The sequence below is a fragment of the Mustela nivalis genome (assembly GCF_964662115.1).
Source record: "Mustela nivalis genome assembly, chromosome: 1".
NCBI classification, from domain to species: domain Eukaryota; kingdom Metazoa; phylum Chordata; class Mammalia; order Carnivora; family Mustelidae; genus Mustela; species Mustela nivalis.
Window position 1 is genome coordinate 115,691,711 of NC_139020.1, and position 13,251 is coordinate 115,704,961.

Below are 13,251 nucleotides of genomic sequence, written 5' to 3' on the forward strand. Positions count from 1 at the left end.
AAAAGGAAAACAAGTGAGATATTCCCAGGGCAGTGAGAAAAAATGACAGGATGTACCTACAGTGACAAAGTGGCCAAAAAAGATTCCAGGTCATCTGGGCTACACTGCTGGGTCGCAGTCTTGCATCTTACTGGCCTACTGCAGCCTCTCAGAAGGCTGATCCCTAAAACTCCCACCTACCTAAGAACCCTCCCACCACTCAAGATTTATTTTAACCCACTAACCCTCACCTCGCTTGTCTGGTATGAAGACACGGTCATGATATTGGGATAAATGACAGAATCCATGGAAAATTAATGACTAAATCTCTGATGTCCCTCCAAAGCCTCCAGAAGTAGTTCACAGAAAAGAAGGCGGCAAGGGTAACACAGCCTAATGCTCGCCATACTCCTAAAGGAGTAGTGCTAAGCAGATTCTCTTTCCTTGTTAATCACATTCATCTTTGATCCTGAGAACATCAAGCTTGCAATGGGTAAGCGTAGGCCATCTGGCAGCTGCTATCCATAATATTTTAAGCAAGCATTTGGATATCCTGGAGACTGAATATGGGAGAAGACTGTAGCTGACCAGGGCAGTCAGCAGGATGGGATGGGCAGAGTGATCCCTTTTCCCCACACTCTAAGCCAGAAGTTCATAGGAAAACGGAAGCAAGCTTGGGCCTCACTTTAACCAAGATGCTATAAAAACTATGCCTATTCTGTACCATTAGAGGATAGAGCAAATGTACACACTCCTGGGGCTACAGGGATTGATAACATAGTCAAGGCCCCAATGGACGACTCCCCAACTCATAACTCCCCTTTCTTTGGGATGTGTCCTAATACTTGGAAGTGAGTCCCCAGCACAGTTGTTACCCTTTGGCCTGCCTCATGGGCAGCCAGGCTCAAGTGGTTTGCAAATCCTGCAGCGGAGGTTCCTAGGGTTGTCCTGGTCTCTGTGCTTTCTGACACTTAGTTGCTAATTTTCATGGGTTGTGTCATTTCTCCCAGTATCTTTCCAATCTCTTGATCCTCAGCCTTTCCTTCACTGATTTAAAATGTCCAAGTCATTGTAGAACATTTGGAATGCGTCTTGTTTTCAGAGGTCTGGGGTAATGAGTGGACAGTGATGACAATATTCCACACCCTCGTCCAAATCAACATAATTCCTCTCTTGAGTCACTAGAGCCAACCCTCTAGAAGATCCCACTGCTTCTACTCTTGCTTTACTCTATTTATTCTCTGGAAAGTACACACTGACATTTTAACCAGCTGAGTCACTTCTCTGACTAGAACTCTTCGATGGCTTTCCAGTGTTCTAAGAATAAAAGCTAAAATTTGCAGTTTGGTTCTTCCTGCAGTTCCTTGCCCAAACTCCTCCTGTGTCAGCACCAACACATATGACAGTCCCCATCTGGAATCCTTTTCTCCCTACCCTGCCTCATCAGGGGACTTACTTGTCTCCAATTTAAATTATGATGTTTTTTAATGTAGTAGCATCTACTCGTTTCCTTCACAGCTCTTATTGGAGCTTATAATTACAATATTCATTTTGGTGCTTCCATTTTTCTCCCAGCAATAGCCATAGGGCCTAGTAGAGAAACTGGCAGAGAGCAGGTACCCAAATGTTTGACAGATGATTAAATAGGAAGAGATTGGCATGGCGAGAGATGGTTGAGATATAAGATAAGAACCTAAATTTGTGTGCGAATGATAGGAAAGGACAAGGTAGATTTATTTTCAAGAGAAAAATCAGCAGAACTTGAAGACAGGTGGTCGGAAGGAGATAATGCTTTGTTAGCTAAACACGCTAGCTAACTTGGAGAGGAAGGAGTTGAAGAAAACCAAATTTTCAAGCTGGGGTGATTATTGGTTAGATTAGGGGGAATACGATATTTATGTTGGGTTTGGACACATTAGTGGGAGATGACCAAGGGACATCAAAGCAGAATTGTTCAGAAAGTTGCAAAGGGGAAGCTGGAGCTCCAGCGGGCCAAGAACATAAGAGAGAAACTCAGAGCAAGTTGTTCACAGAAGTGAGAATCAGAGAAAGATTCACCTCACTTATTGTTAATTTTCTTTTAATAAAATTTGTTATTTTGAAGTACCTTCTGCACCTTGAACCCACCACCCTGAGATCAAGAGTCGCACGCTCCACTGACTGAGCCAGCCAGGTGCCCCTACCTCATTTTAAAATAAGATATTCACATCAAAAGGATGGGTAGGGGGCACACCTCGTGCACTGGTAAGGACTAGCACCCGTATCTTTGATACATGACGAAACAGAAATCCAGAGAAGCAAAGTGATCTGCTCAAGGTCACACAGCAAGTCAGTGACAACATATTCTCACACCCACTTTTCCTGACTTGGAAGGTCCAGTTTTCTTTGCATCAGAATTCAGGAAGCTTCTGAATTTTCAAACATGCCTGCTTTACAGTAGACACTCAATACCATTTCCTGATAATCAAAGCAGAAAAATAACAGGCAGGAATTTCATTTCCTTAGTTTATTGAAGATGACAACAGACTGTTAGGCTGTGTATGAATTACAGCGAGTAGAAATCCAGTTCAGAACACAAGTTGTACATGAACAGAACATCTCTATTTAGACTCTTGCTCCTTTTATGTTAATTTAACAGAAGCTCTAAAGCTTTGGCAGAGAAAGTCAATAACAGCCTCATTAAAGTGGAAAATACCTGCCTTCCACTCTTCTGCTATGTCTTGAACCTTGTCTCTACCTTGTAAGCCAACTTATAACTTTTTTCCCTTTATTTATAAAAAAGAACTTCTTCCCTCCCATTTCATTTAGAAGGAATGCTCTTCAGTGCATTCAGACTTTTCCCCACAACAGCTGGGGGTTTTTAGATACTGCTGTAAGTTGCAAAGTGCTTTCAAAACATCCCATACTCACTCCTCTCTCTCTTTCCTCTCAAATAAATAAATAAATGGGTATTTGGACAATAATGACAGCAGAGTGTCAGGGTCACTAAAACAGCTATGCAATCTAAGAAGATGGAATGGGGAAGGTGGAGAAAAATAAGTGAAAAACCAAGAGCCTGTAAGATCGTTGAGCTCAACTTTGGAAACTGTCAGGGTTTCCATCCTTTGGTCCTCTGCTAATACAAAACAGGTGGGATAATAATGACAGTGCCTCTCTCCTCCAGTGTAGTGACTTAAGACTGAGGAGCTAGATATGTAATGTATACCAAAACTGGACACAGAGCTCAGCTTTTTCTTTAACAAACCCCTGAGTTTGAATCTGAGGCCTAACCCTTAGTAAGACTTGAGTAGTATGGGGCCATTCCCAAAGCTCTTTGAAGGACAACGGAGCTCCTAGTTAGCCCCTCAAAACCGGGCTGGGCTACAGGACTTGGCCTCAGAGCCTTCTCTATGACTTGAAGGGAGAAGAGCCTCAGGGTCTTCTGGCCTGATCCTAAGTCTGAGGAAGAGAGACCAATGCCATGGGTCACTTGTTCCCTGCTCCCTCTGGCCCAGGTGAAGCCCAAGCTCTGGTCATTACCCTACAGCCCCTTCCACTTCCTGTGAGACTCCTGGCTATCTCCAGCTCAGTCACTCATCAGCTTCCGCCGACTGTGTGCTGCTTTCTGTTCAGCTTCTTGGGGCAGCATCCAAACCAAGTTTTTTCTACCAGCAGCCAATTATGGAAAGACAGGTATACAAGAAGTCAGGCCCAGGGAAAAAGTGCTGTGGGCTCTTGTTCACAGAGCTACCAGCCCTCAGAACAGCAGCCCTGACTGGCGTTCTAGGTGGGGGTCGGGGCTACGGCAACGTAAAGAATACCACAGACATATTCACAGTCCCATCAAAATGCAGATTTTAAGAAAAGGTATGTTAAAGGTGTGTTTAAAATTAGTAATATGAAAAGAATGAGTGAACATATGGATATCACCAGACTACAGAACTCAGTGCATAATAAGAACATTCACACTCACACTCACACCCCACTAATGGAGAAATCTCCCTGCCCCCACCTTGATTTTAACAAAAGAAACTAAGGCAAGAGTTCAGCCACCAAGGAGGGTCCCAGCTCTGATGCAGGGAGGGGATGAGAATGGAGTGGAGCCATACCTTCACTCAGAACCAAAATGACCGTCTAACAGAGAACACAGTGGTAAGAGACCCACAACTAAGACGGTGGATGGAGTTTCTGTCTGCAACTTAGGGTGATATCGGGGACTTGCCTGAGCTTGAAAGATCATATCTGCACCAGAGCTAGGATGACTAAAAGAGAGCTTATCACGTAAAAGGAAGCCAACAGCTCCTCTGACTGAATAAATGCTCTCGAAGCAATAGAGCTGCAGCCTCGCTTCTGCCTGGTGGAAGGCCATGAAGGGGCCTGGCTTAAGTAACAGTTATGCTTCTTTGCTTCAACCCCACCGGGGTAAAGAAAGTCAGTCTGTGACACTTCAATGCCTAGACGATATCAAACAAGGAGGTCAAGGTGGCCTCAGGGTCACTGAGGATTCCAGGTAACAATGCTATTTCCACGGCCTCACCAAGACCTACATAAATTGGACAGGATGCCCACGATGCAGTCCCATTCTCTGCTGCTTCTCCTCAGGGCCCAGTCTGACTCCATTCCAGGACAGAGAGAGAAAACTCCATCCTCCTATTTCAGCAGCAAAGGAGAAGTCAGTTGGTTGCAAAAGACCTGACTCAGAAGCTCCAGAACTAAAACAAAATAAAACCGGAAATGATACTTGAAATGCAGCTGAAACCAGATCTGGTCCAAGTAGAGAAGGCCACGGATGTCAGAAGAATCAGGTCTCACCGTCCATTCCCGACAGAGGCACTAGAAGCTTCACATAAAGACTCATATGTCAGTTCTGATGGAAATACCCGGTACCTACAAATTGTCACACAGATTGGACCCCACCAACCTAACAAAGGTTGATTTACATGGACGTTAGACAAGTCATTTAAAAAAAAAAAATCATAATGATAAGAATTAAAGGAAAAAAAAAAAAACCCAAGTGGGGAAAGTCCTTGAAAGGGTGGCTCAGTTCTGCATTACATGTGACCCTGGCCCCTGGAAAGAGGGTTTAATGCGCCTTCTTCAGGTGGCCTCCAGGACGGTGGCCTCTAGGGCCAAGGCTTCCGTGGGTTCCTCCTCGTAGTCTGACATGTAAGACTCCAGGCTCTGTTTGGCCAGCAGTTCCCGCCGGGCCTGCAGCCGCTCACACCGGGGACAGCTTCCAGACTTGAAACAAGCTTTATGGTAACACGCTTTACACTCTATTCGGGTTGGGAAGAGAACAGAGAAAAACTTGTATTATCTCAGGCTGGAAGTAAGTCACTGTCACAGCCACTTCTCACCACCAAGGCTTGGTACGTCCAGGCTGAAAACAGGGAGTTGTGGAGTCAAATTCAACTCCTGTTAACAGGGAAGGCTGAGGGAAATCAATTAGCCTTGGGTTCAGTCTTGTTTGCCCACTCAACAGCGGGCACTGGCCCTTACCTTCACAGGTCCGGCACTTATGGAGCTCAAAAGGAAAGATAATGTCATCCTCATTCTGACAGAACTCACAGATGAAGCCCTTGGCTTGGCAGAGCTGGGGAGGAAAGGGACAGGCAGCAAAATGAGAGGCCTCATACCAGGGACGGGGACCAGGGGATGAACACGTGAGGGAAAGAGCAAAATATAAATAAGACTTGAGTGGGTTCTCAGGGGTTCTCGTGCCAGTTGGACTCGGGAGCCTGAGAGCCAAACTGGGGCCAGGACTGGGCAGTGTGAGACAGAGCTTTGAAGTAGCTTTAAGAGAGCTTGAGCAACTCCAGCTACAAGAGTGGTTTGCGACGTGGGGACAAAAAGGAAGGAATGGTGCCACAAAGGGCTTCCTGAAGTCAAAATTCCAGTGTGGGTGATGATTCTATTTTGAAATAGGAACCACAGCCAATTAAGATAAAATGTGAAGACAAGGGCACTTCTCCAAAATAACACCCAGCCTTGAGTCAGGTTAGAGCGAAGTCTCATTCCCCCTGCTACACAGGATCTCTACATATGCCCTGTTTTAGGCTTTAATTCCGGGACTGTCACAGGAACATACATCAGGCATATTCTAAGATGTGAAATTCTAAAAATGGAACTTCTGAATTTCTGGCACGTTGGGTATATCAAGGACAATAATAACCTGCATCTATAGAACAAAGCGTACAAAATGCTTTCACGTAAATTATGTCATCAGTTCTCAAAAATCCTGAGAGGAAAGGACAAGGGGTATTATTATCTTTGCTTTAAAGACAAGAAAATTGAGGCTTACTGCAGAGAGGGCAACATATTTCCTCTGGTCACACCGATCGAAAATGATAAAGCAGAGACCCGGTCTAGATTCTAGCTCCAGGTTCTCCTCCCACATGAGGACAATTCTATAGGGAAGGCCCCACTCAGTCCTGCCCATTACCCAGGGGCTATGCCAGCACCACATCCTCTTCGAATTCCAGGTTCTTCAGATCTGGATGATTTAGCCTTTCCCCAACCCAGGGAATAGCAATCCTGCCCAGTTTCTGTCATAGTGCTGACAGGCCATGTCAACTTCCTAGAAATGCATGGCAAGAACATGAGTCCATCCTACTCTCCATATCCTTAAGGAAGAGCCCAGTTCCGTGCTAAAGGGAGACCATCTCACCATGCATCGCTCTACGTGGGCAGCCCCTGCCTTGGTGAGCTCAGCGAGCCGGGGCCCCAACTCCCCCTTCCTGGTTGCAGTCAAGTCATTCAGTGAGTACAGGTGAAGATCCTCGGTCAGGTGGCCTGGAACTGTGTCAAAGGAATCCAGAAGCCTACAGGAAGTGAGGGGAAGTAAGCAGGCACAGAAAATGAACATTTTGTGCAGTCCATCAAAACAGAAGGATCCCTATTCAGAAGCAGGACAGGGAAGAGAAGGGTCCCAGGCAGAAGCAATGAGGGTGGGCAACACTCAGCCAGCCTAGGTGTTCTAGACCACCCCAGACCCTCCACACTGCTAGGTATCTGGATAAGAGAAGGGCCTTTTATGCCCTTCTGCAAGTGATTCACGCCAGCTTGCAAAGCGTGGTAGGTCTGCCCTGGATAGAAGAACCAGAGACTCCCCCTTCCAGAGAGAAGAACAGAGACACAGTTCCTGCCATAGGCTTCTTGTTTACCATTTCTGGAGTTGTCTGCAAATCTCTCTATTCTCCCTCTTCACATAATAAGGGACAACTGCTGGGGCATGTCTCTTTCAGAGACATTAACCCAGCAAGAGGCCTCTGGCCTCCACATAAGACTTACTCTTTGGCCAGTCGGCATGTCTTGAACATGTTCTTCATGTGATACAGCTGAATCCGCAGCAGCTGAAGAGGAAGATGTTGTGGTTGAGTGGGGGGTAAGACCAGGTATGGAGACGAGAGAAAAAATCATTAGAATGACCAAGACCCTTGAACCAAGGGGACCCAGAAGCTTTGCATACAGCAGCCAGAGCCCAACGTTTCTTTATATCCGTAACTCAACAACTTGCTTTAAAATGACCTCCCGTCAGAGAGGCGCCCCCCTCTGCTTGGCTCGGCTCCCAAATCACATACACAACTGAGAGCCACTGAGAAATCCAGAATTTGAATTTCCCAGCTGCTACCCTCTCCTTCCTTGAGTATACGTTCAGTGCAGGGAGAACTCCTGTTTTTGTCACTGAGTGCCATCTACGGCTTCAGAGTGGAGGTGGGGAAGGGCGGGGACTGAGGACGTATGCAGAGAAAGCATGAGTGAGGAGATGGTTCCAGCTCTGACAGGATGACACAGAGGGGTGTGGTGACCCGGGCAAAGCTTGTATGAATAGAGGGAGGGGATGAGGGTTGAGGAGGGTAATCTAGGATGTTGCAATTCAAGGCTCTCACCCGGACTTGATTGAGCAGCTTGACCTTCCTATACAGGGCACTGTTGATGTCCTGCACATTGAAAAGAGGATCATTCCAGATCTTAATGAGAAGGTCCTTGGAGAAGTTGCTGACATAGTACTTGCTGAAGTCCCACTTGCGCAGAACCCGGCTGGGGATGACCATCTGGGCATTTTCATGGCAGCACTGACAGAAGTATTTGCCCAAGTACTCACAGTACCGCAGCCGCTTGATATAATCTGGAAAAACCAGATAATCAAAGGTCAGATGTGGCTTTCCTATCTACAAGCCGGTGAGGCAGCACCCCTAGCCGTTTTCAAAGAACAGGAAGGGATGACCACCTAGCTCCATCCACCTCAGTATGTGCTCCCAAAGCTAGTAGAAACCCACGGAGTGTGGCCTGTGGTTTTTGTGTCCCCCCAAAGGCCACTGAGGATGCAAACCTTGCCAGAGATGGTAAGATCCAACTTCCAAGCACCTGGCCTGAAGTACCCAGTCTTCTTCAGTGCACAATGCTGGTAACGTGCCCACAGAAATAACTTCTCTCTGATTGCCAGTGACCTTGGCTAGACCTACCTTCCAGGTCCAGGCCCCTTCTTTCCCTTTCCTAGTTCTGCTCTGCCGCCTCCCTCTCACTATCTCCCTGACCAGCCCCTCTGCTGAGTGTGTGAGGTGGTACAGCTGCTGGAGGTGGTATGAGGGTCCTAGGGGGGTGGGAGAAGATGCTCACCAGGGTCGGTCCGAATGCCACACCCTGCGCAGCGGTAATTCTGCTTGGCCACCGCGATCTTCCTCCTGAGGAGAGAGGGAGGGGATAGCTTTGGCAGATACCAGCTACATAAGGCCTCTGGCATGTCAAGGATAAGGAGGCAAAGACAGGGCTCCTGTTAAATAAGTATGGGGAGAGGGGGAGCTCACATACTGTGTTTTAGAGTTGGACCCAACAAACCCACTGGGAGAACCAATTCAAACTGAGGATTACTAGGTGAGGATTTAGGTCTAGGCAGGGACCACAAATATATGAGATGAGAATAGGACACAGGGAAAGAACAAGAGGAAAGAAAAGCATCCATCTTAAGAGAAGAAAACCAAGAAAATCTCACAAAACTACTGGGAGGAAAGCAATAATTGGGAAGGCCAGTGATACCAGACCTCATCTCTGGTTAGCTCTGGGAAGCAACAGGAGGGGCAGGAGTAAGACTTGTGACAAGACGGACAATCCCCTCCCTCTGCTACTGAGTTACGGGTGGAGGCAGAGACAAAAAGGTGAGAAGACTGCCCCAATAACCCAGAGGATGTATCCATTTCCCAAAGGACACAGACACTGGCTACTCACGTCGGAGCTGGATGAACATTAAAAATGATCTGAGGCCGGGGTGGGGCCCACTCCAAGTTGCCACGAACACGAATCCGCAGCTTGTAGATGTCAGCATGCTGCCCGTCATCTGGTGAGATGGGCAGTGAGTCAGGGATGGGCAGGAGCTGCAGGAGAAAAGCACAGGGTGATCAAACACAGATAGTCTGGGGGAACACTGACTTGACCCGTTGGCCATCACAGAAACACAGTTAATGACAGACATTTCAAGAACACTTCAGGTAAAGGTGTTCGAGGAACCTTGGCCCTCAAAACAAACCACGAAGGCACCAGGCTACTAGAAAGGTCGGCCTTGTGTTCCACGAAGCAAAAGGAACAGAAACGGCATTCCAGTGCGGTGGTACCCATTGCTGATGCTGTCCCTGAACCTACCCCAGGGCCCTTGCTATGCTATATGCAACTTATAGAGCAAAGGAGAATATGAACAGTTCACTTTTTCAGTGTCTCAAAGGTAGTCACAACACAGAACTTCCACCTCTGGGTCTGGTAAGCAGTCATATGGAATAAGGAGAATGAAGGAGCCATTATCTCTTATTTTGAATATTGCCAGGGAAAACCCAGGCAAGCATGTATTCATTCATTCATTCATTCTTTCTTTCACTCAACACACTTGTAACAAATGGCTTCTATGAGTAAGGAAAGAAATATATAGACTCACTCTAGAAGAGGGGTATGTGACAAAAGAGAACAGCATCAGAAAGGCTCACACCCTCCTGGAGCTGGACAGTGGGAGAAAAAACAGCTGAAGAAGAGTGCCTGGGTGGTACAGTCAGTTAAGCATCTGCCTTCGGCTCAAGTCATGATCCCAGCTCCTGGGATCGAGTCTCACATGGGGCTCCCTGCTCATCAGGAAGTCTGCATCTCCCTCTCCCTCTGACACTTCCTGTGTTCATACTTGCACACACTCTCTCTTTCTGTCAAATAAATAAAATCCTTTGGGGAAAAAAAAAAAAGAAGGAAAGAAAAAAAGCTGATGCAGTCTACCTTCTGAGGGGCATCGTGTTCTGGAACTAGCCATTCCAGCTCTGAGGCAGCTGGGAGCTGCATGCCTTCGAACTGCTTCAAGAGTCCCATGGCCACTGCCTCCGCAGATGTGGAGTGAAGAAAGCAGTGAGAGCTAGAAAGGAGATTCAAGGAAGGCTGAGTGTAGAGAAAAGACAGGAAGATGGGAGCCTTCCCTCCAGGATCTGATATTATGCCTTGTGACTTCCAGGCTGAAAACATTGCCAGCACCCCCAGTCGGCTTGGCTTCTTTTCTCATCATCTTCAGACACACAAAGAGAGGAAAATATATTGATCTTATGGTCTGAAGACTTTGGCTCAAATCCCACTTAACAGCATTATACAGCACTGTTAGTTAAGGATTCTATATCACTTCCCTTCTCAAAGCTTCAGTTTCTTTAACTGCAAAATTGGGGTTATAAAACCTGTTTACAAAATCAATAGAGTAAAGCTGCCTTGCGAACAATAAAGGACGATTTGTTGCTCCCAAATGGCCCATTATTTTCCCTAGTTGTATCTACAATGTGAGACCGGTTCAATTAGATTTCATAATCAGAAATCATGATCACTGTTCTCTCTTTGGGGACCTGATCTTCTGGGGGCCTCTGGTATCAGCATCGTCAGCAGAGAAGAAACAATCCATACTGCAAACTTTGCCTCCACCAGAGCCTACTCCGTTTAAACGAATGATCCCAGGGGGCTTGCCACCATCAGGTAGGCCCATCACTTTAACTTTTACCTTGTCTCTTTGTGAATGTGGCTACTTCCTCTATGGCCTTTCCCATCCATACACCAAGAACTGGGTTTGTTTCTCCATATACCTAAGGTTTTATTGGGGGTAGGGAGAGTACTTACAAGGATTGAGAAGAAGTGAAGGATTTGCTGTTTGAAGCTGTGCTCCTTCTGATGTCAGCATCTAAATGGAAACCAGAAATAAGGAGAGCAGGAAATGGGAAGGGGGGAGGTAAGGGATAGTAATGGAAACCATGCCAAGCTTTTGCCAGCCCAGCACTCAGGGTAGGGACTACAAGCTACATTCTACACAGGATAAGGAGCAGAGACCAAGTGAAGCTCTACATGTAATTTATAGTTTGGCTCTGTTCAAGTCACAACAAGGCTGAGTTAGTGACATTATGCACAGCATGGAGACAGTCAAAATGGCTACAAATCGAGGTGGGAACACAAACTCAGATTTGGTGCAAAACAGTGAATGAGAAAAGGAAGCAACCTAAGGCACACAGGGACACACCCTCTATCAAGCAGAAACACAAAGAAATTATTCCAATCTCTCCCTCGTTCTCTAAATCTCAAGCCCTCTTAAATGATAAAATCTCAAGATAAGAACTGTCTAGCTCTTTTTTATATCAAAATCGGACTTAATGCAGAAGTTGGATCATGGAGGTAACTCATATGATGTTAGGTGGAACTGGAGCTTTGCTCCTAACGTCTGACTGCTATTGCTACTGCTTCCGAATGTGCGAAGTCTTCTGTATCCTTATAAAAGCTTCATGGAAGGATTTCTTTTCTGTCTGGTGGAACGGGAATAGAACTTCTCTATGACTTGGCAGCTCCTTGGATGTCTGGTAATCAACAAATGTTCACGGAGATACTCAACATGATCTTTTCTATAGAACTCTAAGGCATAATGGCAGAAATCTATGGCAGACTTTCCAAAGCCCATTTCCGCTAAAGGATTTTGAAGAGGATTCCTAATAACAATATGCCTGAACTCCAAGGACCTTGTCTTCCCAAATATGTTTGATGGGGAAAATGTGAAAGAGAACACTCATGTTCAAGAAAGGCAGATAGAGTGTATTCACGTCATGAAAACAAGACTGTTGTGGTAAGTCTCATCCCTCGTTTCCTTTGATGCCCGCTGGAAAGACATTCTTTTCCTAATTAAAGCTACACAATGATCAATTTGCTGCATTTGAGCCCCTCACTAGAGCTTTAGTTGTCACTTGGCAATTGGCCATAAGTAGCTCAACTGTTCTTCATGCTTCTTCTGTATATATATTTTTATATGCGCCACTAGATCATAAAATCTCCTTGTGAGGAAATGAGAGCTTGTCTAATTCTTCTGCTTGACCCAAAATACTTAGTACAGGGCTCTGTATATACGCCCTGTATAGTCAAAGAATATTCCTAACAAATCAATGTTTTCAAAGCTATATACACAAGAGAGAAGAAATGATATCTGTCAATGAATTTTCATATGCTCTCTAAGCACAGAAAAGATTTAAGACAGCAACAAAATTTTTGATTAGTAAATAGCAAATTCTATTTTATTTAACAAAGTTCACCTATATCACATTTTCTATCTGACTTTATACCACCAAAATCCAGATCTCAATACATTGCTAGTTGCCTATTCCATTCTAAATAGTACTAGTGAAGGAAAAAATAATTCTAGGCAACAGCAGACCTTCACAGACCATTTGGTTTGTAGCATTTATATGAATAATACTTATACTGCTTTGAATTTGTACATAAGTCTTGTCTTGCTCTTATAAGCCTGACTGTTTTGTACATAATAAGTTTTCAGAAAATATTTCCTAAATCAATGATTAACTGGCTAAAAGAAAAAAGCAAATACCAGCCTGCTGGGAGTGACAGAAAGAAAAATGAGAGAAAATCTTAGATATCCTTGAATAATGAGCTAACCAATGTTGCTACTGTATGCCCAGGCTATTAAAGAAAATTCTGCACATCAGAGAGAAGTGGTGATAATTCATGGTTGCTAAGGAAACCATAGTCTTTGAAAAACTATTTAGTAGTTCTTCAACCTCAGAGAAAAGAAATTATTTTTTTCTTTGAGAGGAAAAAAAAAAATCATTCTCTGCTCTTTGGAATACGCAGTCTAGTCCTACTTTACCACTTTTCTTCTTTTTTACCAGAGGTTATGATGGCTTCCTACCTAATCATGAATACTTCCAAGAGCATGGAGGACCACACAGGTTTGGCTGTGACACTCTCACCCTGGGAGCAGAGAGGGAGAAGTAGCCCCTGACATCAAAAGAGACATCC

General features: G+C 45.3%; 1 protein-coding gene across 27 annotated transcripts in view; it reads right to left on the minus strand.

Annotated features, from left to right (window-relative positions):
* Positions 1–2,470: 2,470 nt before the first annotated feature.
* The window catches only part of RUBCN (rubicon autophagy regulator), a 67,179-nt gene continuing 56,398 nt past the window's right edge, over positions 2,471–13,251 (minus strand). For all 27 annotated transcript variants that reach the window (XM_082699006.1, XM_082699005.1, XM_082698999.1 and 24 more), the window contains 9 exons: positions 11,080–11,140; positions 10,207–10,339; positions 9,184–9,329; positions 8,578–8,642; positions 7,848–8,086; positions 7,249–7,310; positions 6,626–6,779; positions 5,458–5,551; positions 2,471–5,234 (listed from right to left, as the gene is read on the minus strand). In XM_082699006.1, the coding sequence (XP_082555132.1) occupies positions 5,056–5,234; positions 5,458–5,551; positions 6,626–6,779; positions 7,249–7,310; positions 7,848–8,086; positions 8,578–8,642; positions 9,184–9,329; positions 10,207–10,339; positions 11,080–11,140 (1,133 nt within the window). In that variant the 3' untranslated portion in view covers positions 2,471–5,055. The remainder of the gene's footprint in view (positions 5,235–5,457; positions 5,552–6,625; positions 6,780–7,248; positions 7,311–7,847; positions 8,087–8,577; positions 8,643–9,183; positions 9,330–10,206; positions 10,340–11,079; positions 11,141–13,251) is intronic.